The sequence below is a fragment of the Nannospalax galili genome, unplaced genomic scaffold (genome assembly GCF_000622305.1).
Source record: "Nannospalax galili isolate Female #2095 unplaced genomic scaffold, S.galili_v1.0 scaffold27, whole genome shotgun sequence".
NCBI lineage: Eukaryota > Metazoa > Chordata > Mammalia > Rodentia > Spalacidae > Nannospalax > Nannospalax galili.
This window is the reverse complement of record NW_008357993.1, coordinates 3860696-3879369: the sequence shown is the minus strand read 5'-3', so window position 1 is coordinate 3879369 and position 18674 is coordinate 3860696. Positions and strand designations below refer to the sequence as shown.

Below are 18674 nucleotides of genomic sequence, written 5' to 3'. Positions count from 1 at the left end.
AAGAGAGGAAAAAAAATTATGGTTTTCTTTGTTCTTGGAGAGACAGGTGATTTCTGATTAAATCCTATAATTTATGTGTTATATTAGACTTGGGGCCTGCTTCAATCTCTCATTTGAAAAAACATTTTTTATTTTTATTTTATATGTATGAGTGTATTGCCTGTATGTATGTATGTGTACCCTGTACCCATGTTGTACAATGCCCTCAGACGTCAGACGAGGGGGTTCAATCCCCTGGAACTGAAGTTATGTTTGGTTGGTCGTTAGCCACCATGTGGGTACTGGGATTTGAGCCTGGGTCCTGCAAGAGCAGTCATTGCTCTTCAGCACTGAGCCATCTCTCCAGCCCTTCAATCTCTTACTTTCATAAATAGTTAACTTGTTCAGTTTTAGCATGAAAGTCTTAGTCTTTTTTTATGGACTACAGTCCCATCGGCAATTGAATTTTCAATTGTTTGCATTGTTGTTTGGGTTTGTTTTATTTATTTAATAACTCTTGGGCTCCCACTGGTTCCTACTTGTGTTACCTGAGTAAATAGAAACCTTTTTTAGGTCAGGTCCTGGATGCTTATTGGTGGGAGAGAATGTACTGGGGTTTCCTTACCAAACTCTGCTACCCTGATATATGTGGAATGGAGAAGAGAGTCTTGAACCTGTGCTTTCCTGGACTGGACTTTTTGCAAAAGCTGGGTCCCTCTTACCTATTCTGCTTGCCTGCTGTGGTATCTCTGTGAGGAAGGAGACCCTCAGATATGTGAGTATGGAGAGGTTCCTACATGGGTTTCTTGTTATAATTGGGTTTCTCTTGCTGATTCCTCCTGATTGCCTTGGTTTCTCCTGCTGGGAAAGGAGAGTTTCAGACCTTGCAGGGAAGGAATGTGCTCCCCTGGCTCTTTTTTTCTTTTCTTTTCTTTTCTTTTTTTTTTTTTTTGGTGATATTCACAATCTTCCTTGTTGCTGGTGTCTGACCCTGTTGTCACAGGAAACTACAGTTCTATTCTGGGAAGAACTAGTCTACATGGGCTGTCTTCTGTTACTAGGGTGGTGTCTGGGAGGTGCTACATGGGTGGCCTTCTGTTGAGGGGAGCACAGGGTGCCCTGCCTCTGTGCTGTTCTAGTGCTAGGTGGAGGAGTAGGGTCTCCTTCCACCTCCAAGAGCTCTTTTTCACTTGTCGGTTGTACTAGCTCATTGAATAAACTAGTCTAGCTCAGTGTGGAGGAACTGGGATAAATAGTCTATTCATCTTGTCTGGATCAGAAACTGTTTTTTTCTTAAATATTTGTTTCTCTGGTGTATGAACATGAATGTAGATAGTGGGGGGAGACATTTCTGATGCACAGTTTGGCTTTATTGAGGATCCTAAGATTTTCTCTGTCTTTTTTTTTTTTTTTTTGAGATAAGGTCTCCTTGTAGCCTGAGCTGTCCTGGAACTCACTAGGTAGGCCAGGCTGGCCTTGAACTCAGAGAATCTGCCTACTTCTACCTCCCAAGTGCTGGGATTAAAGGCATGCACCACTGCACCCGGCCTTTCTCTGTCCTATAAGATGTTTAAAGAATGGTGCTGGCCTTGAGTGTCATGCACCAATTTGTCACCGAGCCCTGGAGGATGGAAGGCAAATGCTGCCCTTTGTGCATTTCTGATGCTGTGCTGGTGGAGGAGCTTTTCTCTTTAGATATGTTCAGATGTTGCCTGCTCCCTCTCTTGCTTCCCTTCAGAATGGGGTTTCCAGTGTGAATTCTCAAGAATCTACTGTGTGTGATTGTGAACATAGGGCAAATTGACACAGGCTATGATTTGAATTGATTGGCTGCAGATACAACAGCCTTGATTACAGTTTAACCAATTCTCATTGGTGACTATTTCTCATATTTCTAAGTTTTTGGTTCTTATTACAAACACTTATGCATATGTCATTTGGTATGAATGGAATAGTTATATGTAATATATCAATCTGATAATTCCTAAAGTATTTGCAATATTAAACAGTCCAATAGTTAGATATAGTCTTAATTTATTATGGAGTTGCTTTAATTTATTTATTCCTTAAAGAGAAATACCATATATTGTTTTATATATACTCTGACCTATAATATTAGTGAATATTCACTATAATATTAGTGAATATAATAAGCCCTCAGGACAGGCTGGGGTGTTTCCCAGATTCTGACAGAGTGTTTTCCATTTTTTTTTCCTGAGCTCTTCACAGTTCTTTTGAAGTTTTTAATAGCAGAAAAAGAAATCTTATCAAGATGCATTGAGAAGCAGAGGTGATATTTATGGAAAATTACGTTTTTTAGAAAGTAAAATATTTTTTCCATTCTGTCTCTCAAAAAATATTGCTGATTCTTCCACTGAAAATGGATGAGGTAGAGTCTGACTCCACAAGATTTTTTTTGTTGTTGCAGGTAAAAATAATAAAAAAGGTTCATTGTCAAGTTTTATGCCTATAAGTGATTATCTTTCCTACCATGACACTGGGGATTGAACCCTGGGCTTCTGCATACCAGACAAGTGTTCTACCATGGAGCTCACACCTCAGACCCAAAGTAGTTGTTTTAAACGTGTTTAAACATTAAGCATGTTACATGTAGATGAAAACCTGGAATCATCTTATTTGATACTAAAGTAATTCAGTTCTTTTGCAGTTATTGACTTAGTTGAGGGCCATTTAGTGTCTTGGTTCCTACTTTGGAAACTGACAAAATGGAGTTTCTCACAGCTTAAAAACCCCTTTTCCCTAATTTATAGTTTATAAAATTGGACATCTTTCATTTAGGGAAAGTTGTAATTTATTCTCTATTTGGCGAACCCTCATTTTTACTTTATATTTAGGCGAGGTAACAAAGATTAGAGAAACCCGTATGTACATGTCTTTGGAGCTTAGATAATATCAGCTTAATTAACAAGAAACTGCTGTGGCTGCCGATATAGCTCAGTAGTAGAGAACACTTAGCATGTCTGAGACCCTAGGTTCAATTCCCTGCACTGCAAAAACCACCTAAACAACAACAGTAGCAATACTTCTGACTTCTGGCATGGATGATCTGGAAAGTAGAAGGCATGTTTCTGTATTTTTTCCTGACTCTGAAAGATTCACTGCTTGAAAGCTGAGAAAACTGGAGGGCAAAATAAATTCTGCAGTAGTTTCAGGATTTATAATAAACAAGGAGGATATCTTGGGGAAGTTTATGATAACTGACCTGTACATGATCATAAGTTATGCCATAGGAATTTTTTTAAACAACTGTTTTGAGTTACTGTTTTCTGTAAGAGTCCATTTTCCTGTCACCAGTAACATGGTACCATGAGCTAAGTTTGTAAATAAGAGAGGTTTATTTTGGTTCACAATTCTGTAGGTTCAGGATCTAGGGGCCACATCTGTGGATGGCCTTCTTACTGGCAGAGACCCAAGATGGTTCAGAGTATTTCAAGGATACAAGAGAGGATAACTGAAAGGAAGGGAGAGGTAGAAGAGAGAAGGGAAATGGGAAAGACATGGGGAGAGAGAATTAGCACCATCCTAATGACTTTGTTTAATCCTGATTACCTTCCAGAAATCCTACTGCTAAATACCACAGTGGGATTCTATTTTCACCTTCTAAATACCTCTCCATGAGGATTAAATCACAACATTTGAAACCTGAGGGATACATCGAACCACGGTTAAATATGGCATTCACATTCTAAAGAATTCACCCATTGAAACAGTATAGTTTAGCTGTTTTTAGTACACTCAGTTTTGCTGTCATCACAATCTATTTCAGAACATTTTCATCACCACAGGACATCTGATACCCCTTAGCTATCACTCCCTATTTGTCTCTAAATTCACCAGTCTTAGATGACTAAAAATCTGTGTTATATCTCTGGATTGGCCTATTTTAGACATGTTATACAAAAAGAATCATACAATGTGTGGTCTTTTACAAAATATTTTCAAGTTTCATTCATGTTGTAGTCTGTATTAGTACTTCATTCCTTTAAACTGGCATATAATAGTCCATTGTATGGTTATTGCTATATTTCTTTCTTTTTAAAAAAATTATTTATTTAATAACCACATGATTAGAAGAAGCATTTCATTACAACAGCATTGACATATTCAATAACAATTTCTAGAGATAAGATATATCTCTTTCAAAATTGGCTGTAAATCTTTAGGTTTACAGTTGAATTAATACAGTTATACAATATTGTACTCCATATAAACCCTATAAGACATAAAATTAAATGAGGTTTTAACCTTTAAAAAAGATCTCCATTTCATTATTAAAGTACACAGTTTCATACAGAAAAATTCATTTTTAATGCAATTGCTATTAAGATGTTTGCACATGCATTTCTAAGCTCTATATATCTGATTATTTCTAGTCACAGTCGGTTACTTTCTGACCTCCTTGGCATCTGAGCATGGATATAAAGTCATCAGGTAGATTTCAATGGTAATGTTTTTCACACCTACTAATTATTAAGGAGCAAATTTTTATGCTTTGAAGAATTATTTTTAAAGTTGTTTTTAAATTTAATAACCACATGATTATCAGAAGCATTTCATTACAGCTTTAACATATTCAGTAACACACTCCAGAGCAAGGATACATCTCTTTCAAAAGTGGCTGTAAATTTTTAGGTTCACAGTTGAATTAATACAGTTATACAATATTGAACCCAGTATAAACCCTGTAAGATATAAAATTGAATGAGTTTTTACCCTTTAAAGATCTCCATTTCATTTTAAAATATGCTGTTTGCTACATTTTTAATGTTACTAACACTTAGATGTTTGCACATGTGTCTTTAGTCTCTATGTATCTGATGATTACTAGTCACAGTCAGTTACACTTGGATCCTTAGTACCTGAGTATGGATATAAATCCATCAGGGAGATTCCACTGGTAATGTTTATCACCTCTACTGTTTAATATGAAGTAAATTTTTATGCTTCCTCCTCAAATATGTCTTTTAAAATAAATTTCTTGATTTTTCTGTGTGTATATCATACAGAACATCCCACACAATATTATTCATCTATATACCCACTTCCAAAATGGCACCCCTCCATAGCCTCATACTGGAGCCCATATACTCTGTCATCCCTGTTACTGTCCACTGTGTTGTCGACACCCCCGGCCATTCTCCAGTGCTTGTCCATCTGCTGAATCTAGTCAGCTTATCTAGAGATCCTTGTTTTAGGAAGATCAGCTGTTCCTATATTTCATTCATCCACTCATTGATTGAATATTTGGGGTATTTTCATTTTGTGGCTATTTTGAATAATGTTGCTTCAGACATTCACATATAAATAAATAATTGATTAATTAATTTATGGTCATCTGGAGACAGGGTCCTAGTAGTCCTAGCCAATCTAGAACTTGTTATGTAGACCAGGCTGGCTTTAATCTCAAAGATCTGTCTGCCTTTGCCTCTTGAATGCTGGGACTAATGGTGTGCGCTGCCATGCCCAGTCTCACATATAAATTTTTGTTTAGATTTTTTGTTTACTAAAATGTGGTGCTGGAAATGGAATCTGGCTGCATCCCTTGTTTCCATGGGCTTGTTTTTTAATTTCACCTGAGTATGTGCTCAGAAGTATGGTTTTGGGTCATAAGGTAGCTCTATGCTTTACCTTTGGAGAAACTACCTGTTTTTTCCATAATGGTTCTACCATTTCACATTTCTCTAGCAGCGTGAGACTTCTACTCCCTCCAGTTTCTCCAACATTTGATTTTATGTCTTTTTGTTATAAATGTCCTAGTGTGCATTCCTATCTCATTATAGCTTTGATTTGCTAATTCCTCACAACGTGGAGCATCTTTTTCTGTGCTTGTTGAGCATTTATATATCTTCTTTAGAGATCCTTTATTTTCATTTGTTCATGTATTTTTTAAGATGGGGTTTACAAAAAATTTATTTTTATTATTTTTAATTACATGTTTATGTGTGTAGTAGTGTGTGCACATGGGTGTGGGTACTCTCAGAGGCCAGAGGTGTCAGATGCTCCTGGAGCTGAAGTTACAGGCGATTGTGAGCTGCCTGTTGTGGGCTCAGGGGATGAAACTCAGGTCCTAGTGCTCTTGACCAGTGAGCTGTCTCTCCAGACTTCATTGGTTTATATTTTGTTACCAAGTTATAAGAATTATTTCTGTAGTCAAGATAAAAGTTTGTCATGTGACTTTCAAGTTTTTTTTCCCATTCTTTGGGTTATCTTTTTATTTCATGATGTCTTTTGAAGTACTAAAGTCTTTAATTTTGGTGAAATACAATTTATGTGTATCTTATTTTGCTGCTGTTTTTCTGTTGTAGCTAAGAAACTACTGCCTAAGCCAAGGTTATGAACATTTACTTCTAAGTGATTTATAGTTTTAGCTCTGATATTAGGTATATGATCCTTTTAGTATTAGCTATTGTCTATAGTCTAAGGAATCGTTCACTTCAGTCTTCATTGTGGAAACCCAGGTGTCCCAGGATTGTTCATCGAGGAGCCTCTTCTTTCCCATTGAGTAGACTTGATACCTTCGTAGAAAATAATTTTTCCATAGGTGTGAAAATTTATTGGAACTCTCTGTTCTTCCCTGTTAATCTTGATGTCAGTCCACATATCCATGCCATGCTGTCTTAATTATTGTAGCTTTTTATTGTTTTGAAATTAGAAATCATGAAGCCTAAAAGTTCTTTTTTTTTTAAGACTTTTAAAAAATGATCATTCTGGCTCCTTTTCCTTATCATCTATATTTTATTATTTGCTTATCAGTTTCTACAAAATGCTCTGAGATATCACTGGATTATCTCAAATCTGTAGATCAAATTGGAAACTCATGCTTTAACATTTTTAACTCTACCTTTGAACATGAGTCTTTCAGTAGTTTGTTTATAATTTTAACCATATTTTTAGTTTTAAGGATACAGTTTTGCATTTTTCTTAAATTTATTCCTGTGTGTTTTACTCTTTTTTAATGCTTTTATAAATATAATTGCCTTTTAATTTTTGGATCGATTATTGCTGATATGTAAATGTTTAATTGACTTTTATATGTTGATTTTATACTGTGTATGTTAGTTAGCTTTATATTGCTGTAACCAAATATGTGAGATAAACAACCTAAGGTAGATTTATTTTGGCTTATTTTTTCAGGAATTTCCTTCCATGGTCACTTGGCCTTATGTGTTGGAGCCTGTAGCGAGGCAGTACATCATGATAGCAGTCATGTGTGATAGAAGCAGCTCACCTTCCAGAATCCAGGAAACAGAGATAGGAAGGTGCCAGTGCCAGCCGGCCAAGACGGACAGTACCTGAAAGGGGGAAGTGAGGACTGAAAGAAAAAACAAGAGACAGAGAAAAGATACTTGGGAGGACTGTCAGTAGCTCCGCCTTTTTATACAGAACATCAGAGATAGCCACCATTTGCTTAGCTCAGTTAGTTTCAACAGCTATTTTTCCCACCTGTATCTGAGGGTCAAGGAGCCATCAAATACTTGTGAACTCCACCATATAAACACATTCCTCCTGACTTGGCAGATTAGGTACTGGTGTGCAAAACACAAACTCTAGGTAAACAAGACTGCCACAGCTCAATGTACATAATGGATTAACAACTCCCAACAGGAAGGGACCAGGGATATGGTATGATCTTTGAAAGCATACTCCAGTGACTTACTATCTGTAGCGAGGCTCTACCACCTGAAGTTTCCACCCCAGAGTAATACCATTAGCTGGGTGCCAGACACTGAACACATGAGTCTCTGGGGGACATTTTGTCTTCAAACATTAATACATTGTAACATTACTAGACTAACAATTTTGCATTGTCTTCCTTAGGATTTTCTCTATATAAGGTGATATCATCTGCAAATACAAATAGTTTCACTTTTTCTTTTTCTAATCTGAATGTTTTTTATTTTACTTATGTCACTGAAATGTCTAGAACTTACAGTATAATATCAATAGAGTGAACATCCTCAGTTTTTTCTGATCTTTAGGAAAAAGCAGTTAGTTGTACCAACTTTTTTTTTTTTTTAAACTCTGAAGAGAGTGGGCCTATCTTTGCTTTGAAGATTAATTTCCTTCTAATTGAAGACTTCTTATTTTTGTATCCACAGATATGTGCTGACTAGAAGGCTCACCTGTGCAGTGTAGAGGATAAGCAGTGCCTTACAAAAATGGGGTTTGGGAGTGACCTGAAGAATTCACAGGAAGCTGTGTTAAAGTTGCAAGACTGGGAATTACGGTTACTGGAAACAGTAAAGAAATTTATGGCTCTGAGAATAAAAAGTGATAAAGAATATGCATGTAGTTTACAGAACCTTTGTAATCAAGTTGATAAAGAAAGCACTGTGCAAGTGAATTATGTCAGCAATTTATCCAAGGTAAGAAGAATGGTTTTATTTGTTATGTACAGCATCATCATTGTTCTAAAAACAAAGAGATCATACTATTCAATGAACATACCTATGTCAACTTGCAGTGTTCTAAATTTTCTCTAAATTCTGTTTTGACTACATCCTTCAATTTTTTTGGTGTGTGGTATATGCATGTATGTGCACATGTGGATGCACACACCCATGCACTGTTGCTGGAGGCCAGAGATCTTCCTCTGTTGCTGTCCACTTTATTTCCTTGAGATAGGGTCTCTCACTGAACCTGAAGTATGCTGTTTAGGCTAGGCTGCCTGGGCAGTGAGCTCTAGGGCTCTGCCCCCTTAAATGCTGGGGTTACAGGCATGGGGCTACATGCCTGGCTTTTTTATGTGGGTGCTAGGGATTTGAACTCAGATCTTCATTCTTTCACAGAAACAATTCTTACAGACTGAGCCATCTCCCCAGTTTCTGTAGTCTGTAAATTTTTTATATTTATATTTATTATTTATTTATGTGTCTGTGTATGGGTAGGAGTGTGTGAGTGCTGCTGCCAGTGGAAGTCAGAGGCATTGGATTCCCTGGAGCAGGAGTTTAATGTGGTTGTGAGTTGTCTAACGTAGGCTCTGGGAATTGAACTCGGGTCCTTTGGAAGAGCAGTACTCTCTCTTAACTACTGAGCCATCTCTCCAGCCCTGTTCTATAAATTTTTATGTGCTTATTTTAATATCCTTTCAATTCAGAATAAATTTTAATTTCCCTTTTGGTTTTTTTTTTTTTTTTGGCTTATGTACTCTTTCAAGGTATTTTATTAAATTGCCAGTTATTGTGAGAATTCCTTCCCTTGGAGATACAATGCCTGCTCCTTCCTCATAGGTCCCAACAAGAAATCAAAGTAGGAGTTCATTGAAGTCCACCCTGGGGAACCAATGAGTTTATTTGAGTTACTTATAGAGCATTGTTAAGGGGTTGTCTGCAGGAGTGTGTGACCCCACAACAACCGCACTGGGACGTCCTCACCCTGCATGGATGATGGCTTTTCCATAGCCATGTAAGTGGAGCTCCACTTCAGTTATCCCCACTATCACTCTACCATATACTCTAACACCTCTTAAGAGCTGGAGGTCACTTGCAGTTTAGGTCAGAATTATATACTAATGTGTGTGAGGAGTAGCTGGAATCTCAGTAAGTGTTCAGTGACCCCCTACCCCCCACCATCCCCTCCTTCTATGAGGGAATGTCAGCAGTGAACAAGTCCAATAGCCCAATAGAACCTGATGGACTCTTGCAAGCAGGCACAGCTGATCTCATAAATATGGCAGCTCTTATGTGTAGAGGACCCTGCTCTACAGCACAAGTGTTGGTTTTTCCTTCAAATGGCCTTCCAGTTATTGATATTGAATTTAGTTCTGTTTTCCAAGAGCCCATTCTGTGTATAGCTTCAGTGCTTTCTAAATTTATGACTGTGGCACACGCCTTTAATCCCAGCACTTGGGAGACAAAGGCAGGTGGATCTCTGTGAGTTCAAGTCCAGCTGGCCTGGAGCTACAGGGAGACCCTGTCTCAAAAAAAAAAAAAAAAAAAAAAAACCAAAGGGGGAAAAATTATGACTGTGGTCTGTCTTGGTGACTGTTTCATGTGCACTTGATAAGAATGTGCATTCTATGTTGTTGGTTGGTGTATTCTGTAGATGGACAATCAGGTTCAGGTGGTTGACAGTCACGTTCAGGACTTTAATTTCTGTTAGGGGTTTTCAGAGAAACAGAATCAATATATATCTATCTCTGTATCTCTCTATCTCTATAATCTATTATCTATATCATCTAATTGTCACCTATCATCCATTTATCATCCATCCATCCATCCATCCACCCATCCATCTATCTCTATCTGTCTGTCTGTCTGTCTGTCTTATCTATCTCCTATCTATCTAGTCTATTTGTGTACATGTTTACAGTGAAGTAAAGAAGCACCACAAACTAGAGAACCAGAAACCTGGTGATAAAGTTTACTATGAGTCAGGAGGCCTGTAGACTAGGGGAACTGATGAAATTTTCAAGTCTGAGAACAAAATCCTGAGAGGGGTGGAGACATTTCTAAGTTCCAAACCCCTAAACTCTAGAGTTCTGATACCAGAGGTAGAAGATGAAAGTTTCATCTTCCTTGCGTTTCTCTTTCTTGCTCTAGAAGTACTCAATGGCTGGATGCTGCACCTCACATTGATCTTCTGCATTTACTTGACTGATTCAAACGCTCTCTTCCAAAGACTTATAACAGATCCAGAAATAATGTTTGATCATCTGTTGGACAGTGTCGCTTGGTCCATCCAAATTGACACAGATAATTAACTCTCACCTGTTACAACAATTATTGAGAGGGATTTTAAAATCCCTGATATGAACTGTGAACTTGTTGGTTTCTACTTGTGGTTTAACGAGTCTTCTCATAGTTTGAATCTTTGCAGTTAGGTTCATAAATGTTAAGTCTGCATGACAGATAATTACTTTGTTCATTAAGTTAAAAAATGCTTAATATTTTTGCGTTTTCCTTATGAATTGCTCCTTTATCATTGGGACACTGCCTTCTTATCTCTAATAATAGTCTTTGCTGTAAAGTCTACTCTGCTTGGTGTTATAATTTTTGGTTAATGTTAACACAGTAGTCGCTTTTTTGTCATAAGTTGTTATATATGTTGTTATACTGGGTTCTTTTTTTTTTTTTTTTTTTTTTTTTTTTTTTGTCTTTTTGAGACAGGGTCTCTCTGCGGCCCCCAGCTGTCCTAGAACTCACTATGTAGACCAGGCTAGCTTCGAACTCACAAAGATCCTCCTGCCTCTGCCTCCTAAGTGCTGGTGCTGGGATTAAAGGCATGCACCACCACACCTGGCTATACTGGGTTCTTACAAGTAGCATATAGTTGTTTTCCTTCAATATATTATGTCAGTCTCTGCCACTTGGTATATTTGGACTTCCTCTCTTTCTTCCTATGCTGGGGATTGCTCAGGGCCTTGCACTTCATAGGCAGCCACTGAACTGTTTCATTTAATGTGATTATTTGATATAGTTAGGTTTAAATTTGTTATTTTACCATTTTCTTTTTCTTTGTTCTGTCTGCATTTAACTTTAAAAAAAATCTATTTCTTTTGATTGAATTTTTTCCTTTTTCTTTTAAAAAAATATTTTTGTTTTGTATGTATTAATGTTTTGCCTGCATGTATGTAAGTGCACTTGTATGTACAGTGCCTGTGGAGGTCAGAAAAGGGAGTAAGACCCCTTGGAATTATGAATGGTTGTTAGCTGCCATGTGGGTGCCAGGAACTGAACCCTAGTCTTCTCCAAGAGCAGCCAGTGATCTTAACCACAGAGCCATCGCTCCAGCTCCATTTTTTTTCTTAAATTCATATTTATTTTTAACTGATACATATTCATGGGATGCTAAATGATGTTTTAATACATTTATACATTGTGTAATATTTAGTCCTTCTAATGTCTTGAAATCTACAGTACCCAGCACTTGGTTGTTGGAGGCAGGAAGATTAGGTGTTCAGGGTCATCCTCAGCTACATAGGCAAGTTTAAGGCCAGCCTGAGCTCTAGGAGACCCTGTCTCAAAAAACTGAACCAAACTAAACCAAACACAAGACAAAAACAACCCTGAATCCACAATTTCCTGCTATTAGCTCTATCCCCTCTGTATTATTCAGTTGTATACCATAACTTATGGGTCTGTCTAACTGTAACTTAGTACCTATTGATCCATCTTTCTCCTTCTTCCCTACAGTCCTCTAGAACCTTGGTAACCACCATTCTGGCTATCACCCTTCTCCTCTGAATTTTTATGAAATCAATTTCTTTAGGTTTCACATATATTAGATCATTCAGTGTTTGTTTTTTCTATTCCTGTTTATTTCATTTAACATAATGATCTCCAGTTCCATCATGTTATTATAAATAACATGATTTTATCATTTTTATGGCTGGATAGTATTCCACAGTATATATGTGCCACATATTTTTTATCCATTTATCAGTGAGTGAATGGACACAAGATTTTTTCCATTCTTGGTTATTGTGAATAATGCTGCAGAGAACTTGGGAGTGAAGATGTCTTTTCTTTCCTTTGTATATATACAAGAGAGATTGCTGGATCATATAACAATTCCAGCTTTAACTTTTTGAGAAAACTCTGTGATATTTTATTTAATGATTCTATGAATTGCTTTCCTACAAAGTGCAAAGATTTCCTTTTCTCTGCATCCTCTCTAGTACTTAACTGTTCTGTTTTTGATAATGCCTATTCTTACTGGGATAAGGAGATTTCTCATTGTGGCTTTAATTTCTCTGATGATTAATGATGTTGAACATTTTCCACATACTTGTTAACTATGTCTTCTTTTGAGACATGTATGTAAGTTCATAAATCATTTTAATCAGCTTGCTATTTTGCTATTGAGATTTTTGAATTTTTGTACATTTTAGATATAAACCTCTTGTCAAGTAAATAGTTTTCAGATATTTTCTGTTATTCTGTAGGTTGTCTCTTCATTCTGCTGTTTCCTTTACTGTGTAAATGCTTTTTGTTTGATATAATTTCACTTTTCAACATTTGGTTTTATTTTTTATGGTTTGGGGGGTCTTGTCCAAAAAGTAGTTGATGTGCCCTGAAGAATTGCTTCCATCAGGCAGTACTGCAGAGTCTCTGCTTTCCTAAGGCCTAAGCATGGCTTCCCTAGCATCCTGGAATTTCTCATTCCTTTGAGGTTTCTCCCTTCCCTTTAGCTGTGCTGCTGCTTGGGAACCTCCTTTGCAGAAGGCATGCCTTTCTCTCTTTCTTCTCCATCTCTCTCCATGCAGCTACAAAGATTTACAGTTTGCCTGCCATGCTGTGTTTTGTTCAAGCTCCAATAAAATTGTCCTTGGACTTCCAAGTCTATTAAAAAATTTAAAAAATTGAGCCGGGCGTGGTGGCGCACACCTGTAGTCCCAGCACTTGAGAGGCAGAAGCAGGCGGATCTCTGTGAGTTCAAGGCCAGCCTGGTCTACATAGTGAGTTCCAGGACAGCTGGGGCTACAGGGAGACCCTGCTTCAAAAAGACAAAAAAAAAAAATTATTGTTTGGAATTTCATACATCAGTATAATGTGTTTTGATCAAATCCACCCTACTCCTTCCTTTCCAACTTCTCATGCCCTTCCTTTTCCCTTCTTACTGCATGTACTTTTTTTTATTTAAAAAAAAATACTTATTTTCATTTTATATGTGTGGGTGTTTTGCCTGGACGTATATATGTGCCCCAGGAGTGTGTGATGCCCATGGAAGCCAGAAGAGGAGATTGGATCCCCTGAAACTAGAGTTACAGATGGTTGTATGTCACTGTGTGGGTGCTGTGAACTGAACCCAGGTCCTCTTCAAGAAAAGCAAATGATCTTAACAGCTGAGCCATCTCTCTAGCCCCCACTATACCATTTTAAATGTTTTATTTATTATATTTGTTTTATATCTATGAGTGTATTGCTTGCATATAGGTTGTTGTACCCATGTTGTGCAATTCCTGTGGGGGGCCTTGGATCCCCTGGAACTGGAGTTAATGGACAGTTGTTAGCCTCCATGTAGGTTCTGGGACTTGAACCCGGGTCCTTTGCAAGGGTGGCTAGTGTTTTTAACTGCTGAGCCATCTCTCCAGCCCCACCAATGTACCATTTAAAAAACAACAACAACAATAAAACTAAAAAAAATGAGTGTTGTATGTGCATAGGTGTAGGGCCATCCACTGAGTCCATTTTAAATTATTTAATTAATGAGACTAAGAACGTAAAAGGAAACCTCAGTTTCCCTGATAACAAGAGAACAACTGTGGAGATGATTCTTTCCTTCCACCTCTACATGGGTTCTGGGATCTAGCTCAGGTTGTCAGGCGTGTGTGGCGTGTGTTTTATCTGCTGAGCTATCTCACTGACGTCTTGATCTTATAATCGCCTTTAATCTATTTTGAATTGAATTTTGTAACTGCTGAATGATAGAGATCTAGTTTCATTCTTTAGCATGTGGCTATGGAATTCTTCCATGTTCTAGTTTGTTCTTCATTGCTGTGACAAAACACTCTGACCAATACCAACTTTGGGAGGAAAGGGTTTATTCAGCTTACAACTTCCAGGTCGCAGTTCATCAGGGAGCCCAAGGTAGGAACTCGGGGCAGGAACCTGGAAGCAGGAGCTGGAGCACAGGCCATGGAGGAACGCTGCTTACTGGCTTTTTCCCCTGGCCCCCTGTGTTATGCAACACAGGCCCACCTGCGCAGGGTGGCACCACCCACAGTGGACTGGGCCCTCCCACATCACTCATCAAGAAGATGCCCTTCAGACATGGCCACAGGCCAGTCCAATAGAGGAAATTCCCCAGTTGAGGCTCCCTCAACCCAGGTGTGCAAAGTTGACACTAAAGCTATCCAACACATTCCACGAGTGTTAACATAGGAAACTGTCCTTTCTCCACTATGTGTTCTTGTCATCTTGTTAAACATCACTGGGCCATGTACCATTCCTTTATCTTTTTGTTCTTGCTAAAACTACCTCTTTATTTTGTTCCATGACTGTTTTAAGATGGAGGAATTGGAGGCATTAGAGATAACCGAGTAGTTGAGCAATTTCCATCCTAAAGATGAGTGAGTTGTAAATGTCTTGTTCAGGTCAGAAGAGGGCATAGGATTGAACTTTTTTTCTGTCCTCCATGTGTCTGCTGTGTGTTTAGTCTTCTAGCTTCTTTAATGTATCTTTATAAGAACTGCTTAATTGTCTCTGTCTTCTATCATGTGTGTTGCTTTTGTGTCATTTCTGCCCTCCCACTTCTTCCCTGTGGTGCTGGGCATCACACCCAGGACCTTGGTGTGTGCTAGGTAAGCATTCTACCTTTGAGCTACACCCTTAGCCTTTGCTGGGTCAGTTTTTTCTCTTTATTGAGTTGCACTTTTCTGCCTTTGTTTGTCTGGTAATCTTTCATTTGCTTCCAGCCACTATGAATTTTACTTTTTAAGGTATTAGATGTTTTTGTATTTCTTTAAATATTCTTGAGGTTTGTTTTGGGATATGGCTAAGCTACTGTAGACAGTTTGATCCTCTTGCCTTGTTAGGTACCAGCACAGGTGAATATAATTTCTGGTCAATTTATCTTTTCTACCTAGGCAAGCTCATTCTTGGCACTCAGAAGATTACAAAAAATTAAATTCTAGCTTTTGGGGCCTGGTATGATTCATGGCCTCATGTGAGCTCTAGACTGTTCCTTGTGTTGTTTTGGGTGGTCATTTCCTAGGTATTGAGTTGTTTCCTCATACATGTGAGCTGTCCAGTGCTTACCTGTACAGCTGAGGGCAGTGTTTGTAGATCTCCTGTTTTCTGTTTGTTGCACACCTCCCCTCCCCTCTCGTCCCTTTCCTTCCCATTCCCCTCTGACTCCTCTCCCCTCCTGTACTTTGTCTTCATCCCTGTCCCTTCTCTGGTAGGACTGTGAGTCCTGCTAGCACTTTGAGTACGCTGGCACCTCTGTGTTCTGAACTCTTGTCTCCTCAGCTCCTGGATATTACTGGGTTCCACTTGACTCTTCTGCCCTTGCCATGGCCTAGATGTTTTCTTCATTTAGTCCGCTGGACTAATCTTAGGGCTTGCATCATGATTTGTAGTCTCTTGTAGTCTCTTAGGGATCATTGTTTCCTTTATGGATGTCTACTTCCAGTTGGGTGCTATTGCTTTATACATTTTTATCTAGTCATTAATTGTTTTAGTTAGGGGATGAATTAATCCTTGTTTATAAGGAATTAATCACTGTTACAGGAAGTGGAACCATTTGAGTTAGTTAAGGATATTATGTCCCTTTATTCCAAAATACTTGTGCATGTATTTTTAAAGAATATATCTACTATATAATGACCAACTTATAACAACTTAGCTACATTATGTATTATTATTTTTAAATTTTTATTTTTATTTTATGAGTATTTTGCCTGCATGTATGTAAGTGTACCCATGTCATGCAAAGCCCGCAGAGGCCAGAAGAGGGTGTTGAATCCCCTGGAAGTGGAGTTATGGATAGTTGTTAGCTACCATGTGGATGCTGGGAATTAAACCTGGGGTCTTCTGGAAGAGTAGCCAGTGCTCTTAACTGATGAGTCATCTCTCCAGCCCCATTTTATTATCATTTTTTAAAAATTTGTTTTTGTTGAATTTTTGTGTATTTCATGCAGAACACCTCAATCAATCTTAATCATTTTTATACCTCTGTCCCCACTGACACCCTCCTATAGCCCCCCACCCCCCGGAATTCATACGTTCTGTCATTTATGTTAAGGCCTGTTGTGTCAAGTTAGTGTCCCAAGACATTCTTAAGCAGAAATTCATCTATTGAGGTCTACTCAGCTTATCTAGAGTCCCTTGTTTTAGGAAGATCAGCACTTTCTCACCTAGCAGTAATTAGTTACAAATATTTCTTCAGCTAAGATTGGGGTCTGCTGTCCATTTTCCCAGTTCTATGCTGGGTTTTTGTCTTGAGTTTGTATGGGTCCTGTTCATGCTGATACCATTGCTGTAGATTCATATGAGCAGGGTCCCAGGAGCTTGTAGGACTCTATTTCCATGTGGTTGTGCATCTCCTCCCTGGCTCTTACAATCTTTCCTCCCCCTCTTCCACAATGCTCCCTGAGCCCTACCTGAATGGGTGAAATTTAATATAGGAGTCCCGTCCAAAAACCAACATTCTGCAGACTCTTAATCTCTATGCTTTGGCCATTTGTGACCTTTTGTGTTCCTGGACCTCTGTTGTATGAGGGAGATTCACTAATGAGAACTGAGAGATTCATTAGTGTCCTCTTTACCCCTGTTCTGTGTTTCATGAGCTTTAGATGTAGAGGTTGCATTGTAGATGTGTCACTTAGGCCTGGGCAATTCATAGACAATGTCTGTATGACCACTTGTAGTACTTGGTAATAATCTCTGTCTGGTGCAAAGGAAGCTTCTTTGGTGAGTGCTTTTTGGGATGTTTGTCTGTAAATACAAGGATACATATTTTTTAAATATTAAAAAAATCACATTAGTCTAGGGATGTGACAGTCTTGGGGTTTTCCCTAAGATATGACCTATCCAGCCATGTGTTTTGGTTATGTTTACAGTACCACACGAGTTTCCTCCTATTGAGTGGGCTTTTATTCCAATTAGGCAGCTGTTGGTTGCCCCAAAGATAAAAGTGCCACTACTTCATCAGTGTTGTATGCTATGCTGGCCATGTTGATATGTGTTATTTTAAAAAACAAATTTCTTGGGTCAGCAATATGACTCAGTGGTTAAAAGGGTTTACTGTGCAAGCTTGACGGCCTAAGTTCAATCATGGAACCCACAGTGGAAAAGCTGGATGTAGTTGTATGCATCTATAATCCCAGCTTTTCTACATTGAGATGGTAGGAGAATCACCTGGATGCTCATAGCCTGGAGCATGCAGCATAGCAGAAACAGGAGAGATTCTGCCTCAGTAAGGTGGAAGAAGAGAACCAACTCCAAGCTGTTTTCTGATTGCCGTATGCGCACGCACACAGACACACAGACACACACATACAACATCAATTATAACTAACATTTGTGTGTATAATGTAAATTATAATAGATTTTTTTTTGTGTGTGTGTGTGTGTGCATGTGTGCACTCTGTGTGGAGGCCAGAGGTTGATGTCAAACATTTTCCTGCCTCATTGTTCACTTCACTTAATGAGACAGGATCTATTGTTGAACCTAGAGTTCCTTGATTCAGCTAGTTAAATAGCCAGCTTGCCCTAGGGATCACATTTCTGCCTCCCTAGCACTGGGATTATATGCTGACTGCCACACCCACCTGGCCTTAATGTGGGTTTTGGGGATCTGAACTACAGTGGTCCTCAGGTTTGAGCCATTGAGTCATCACTCAAGCCCCCCACCCTGCAACAAATTTTGTATTCATCTTTTATCCATTGTTCTAGTAATGCACTTTTTTTTAAAAAATTTTTTTCATGTTGTTACAAAAGCAAGTTCAGATTCAGTCATTTCATGTAGTTTTTCTATCTCCACAGTGAACATAGACATGAGAAATCATGTCTTATGATATGATTATTCTAATTTAATGTTATTTTTTAAGTGAGTACATTCTGCTTTTAAGTCTAAGGACTAAGGACATGTTTTCGTATGCCTTTCCTTTTTCTTTTTTGTTCTTTAAAAAAATTATTTATTTAATAACCACATACTTAAAAGAAGCATTTCATTACAACAGCATTGACATATTCAATAACAATTTCCAGAGCTAAGATGCATCTCTT

At 38.2% G+C, this 18674-nt stretch overlaps 1 protein-coding gene across 7 annotated transcripts in view; it reads left to right on the top strand.

The window, feature by feature from the left end:
• Positions 1-18674, top strand: part of Fer (FER tyrosine kinase) — a 512255-nt gene that overhangs the window by 51994 nt on the left and 441587 nt on the right. For 6 of the 7 annotated variants that reach the window (XM_029557642.1, XM_008856015.3, XM_017795095.2 and 3 more), the window contains one exon: positions 8100-8366. The exons of the other annotated variant lie outside the window; for it this stretch is intronic. In XM_029557642.1, coding sequence (XP_029413502.1) covers positions 8160-8366 — 207 coding nt within the window. In that variant the 5' untranslated portion in view covers positions 8100-8159. The remainder of the gene's footprint in view (positions 1-8099; positions 8367-18674) is intronic. 7 annotated transcript variants of the gene reach the window in all.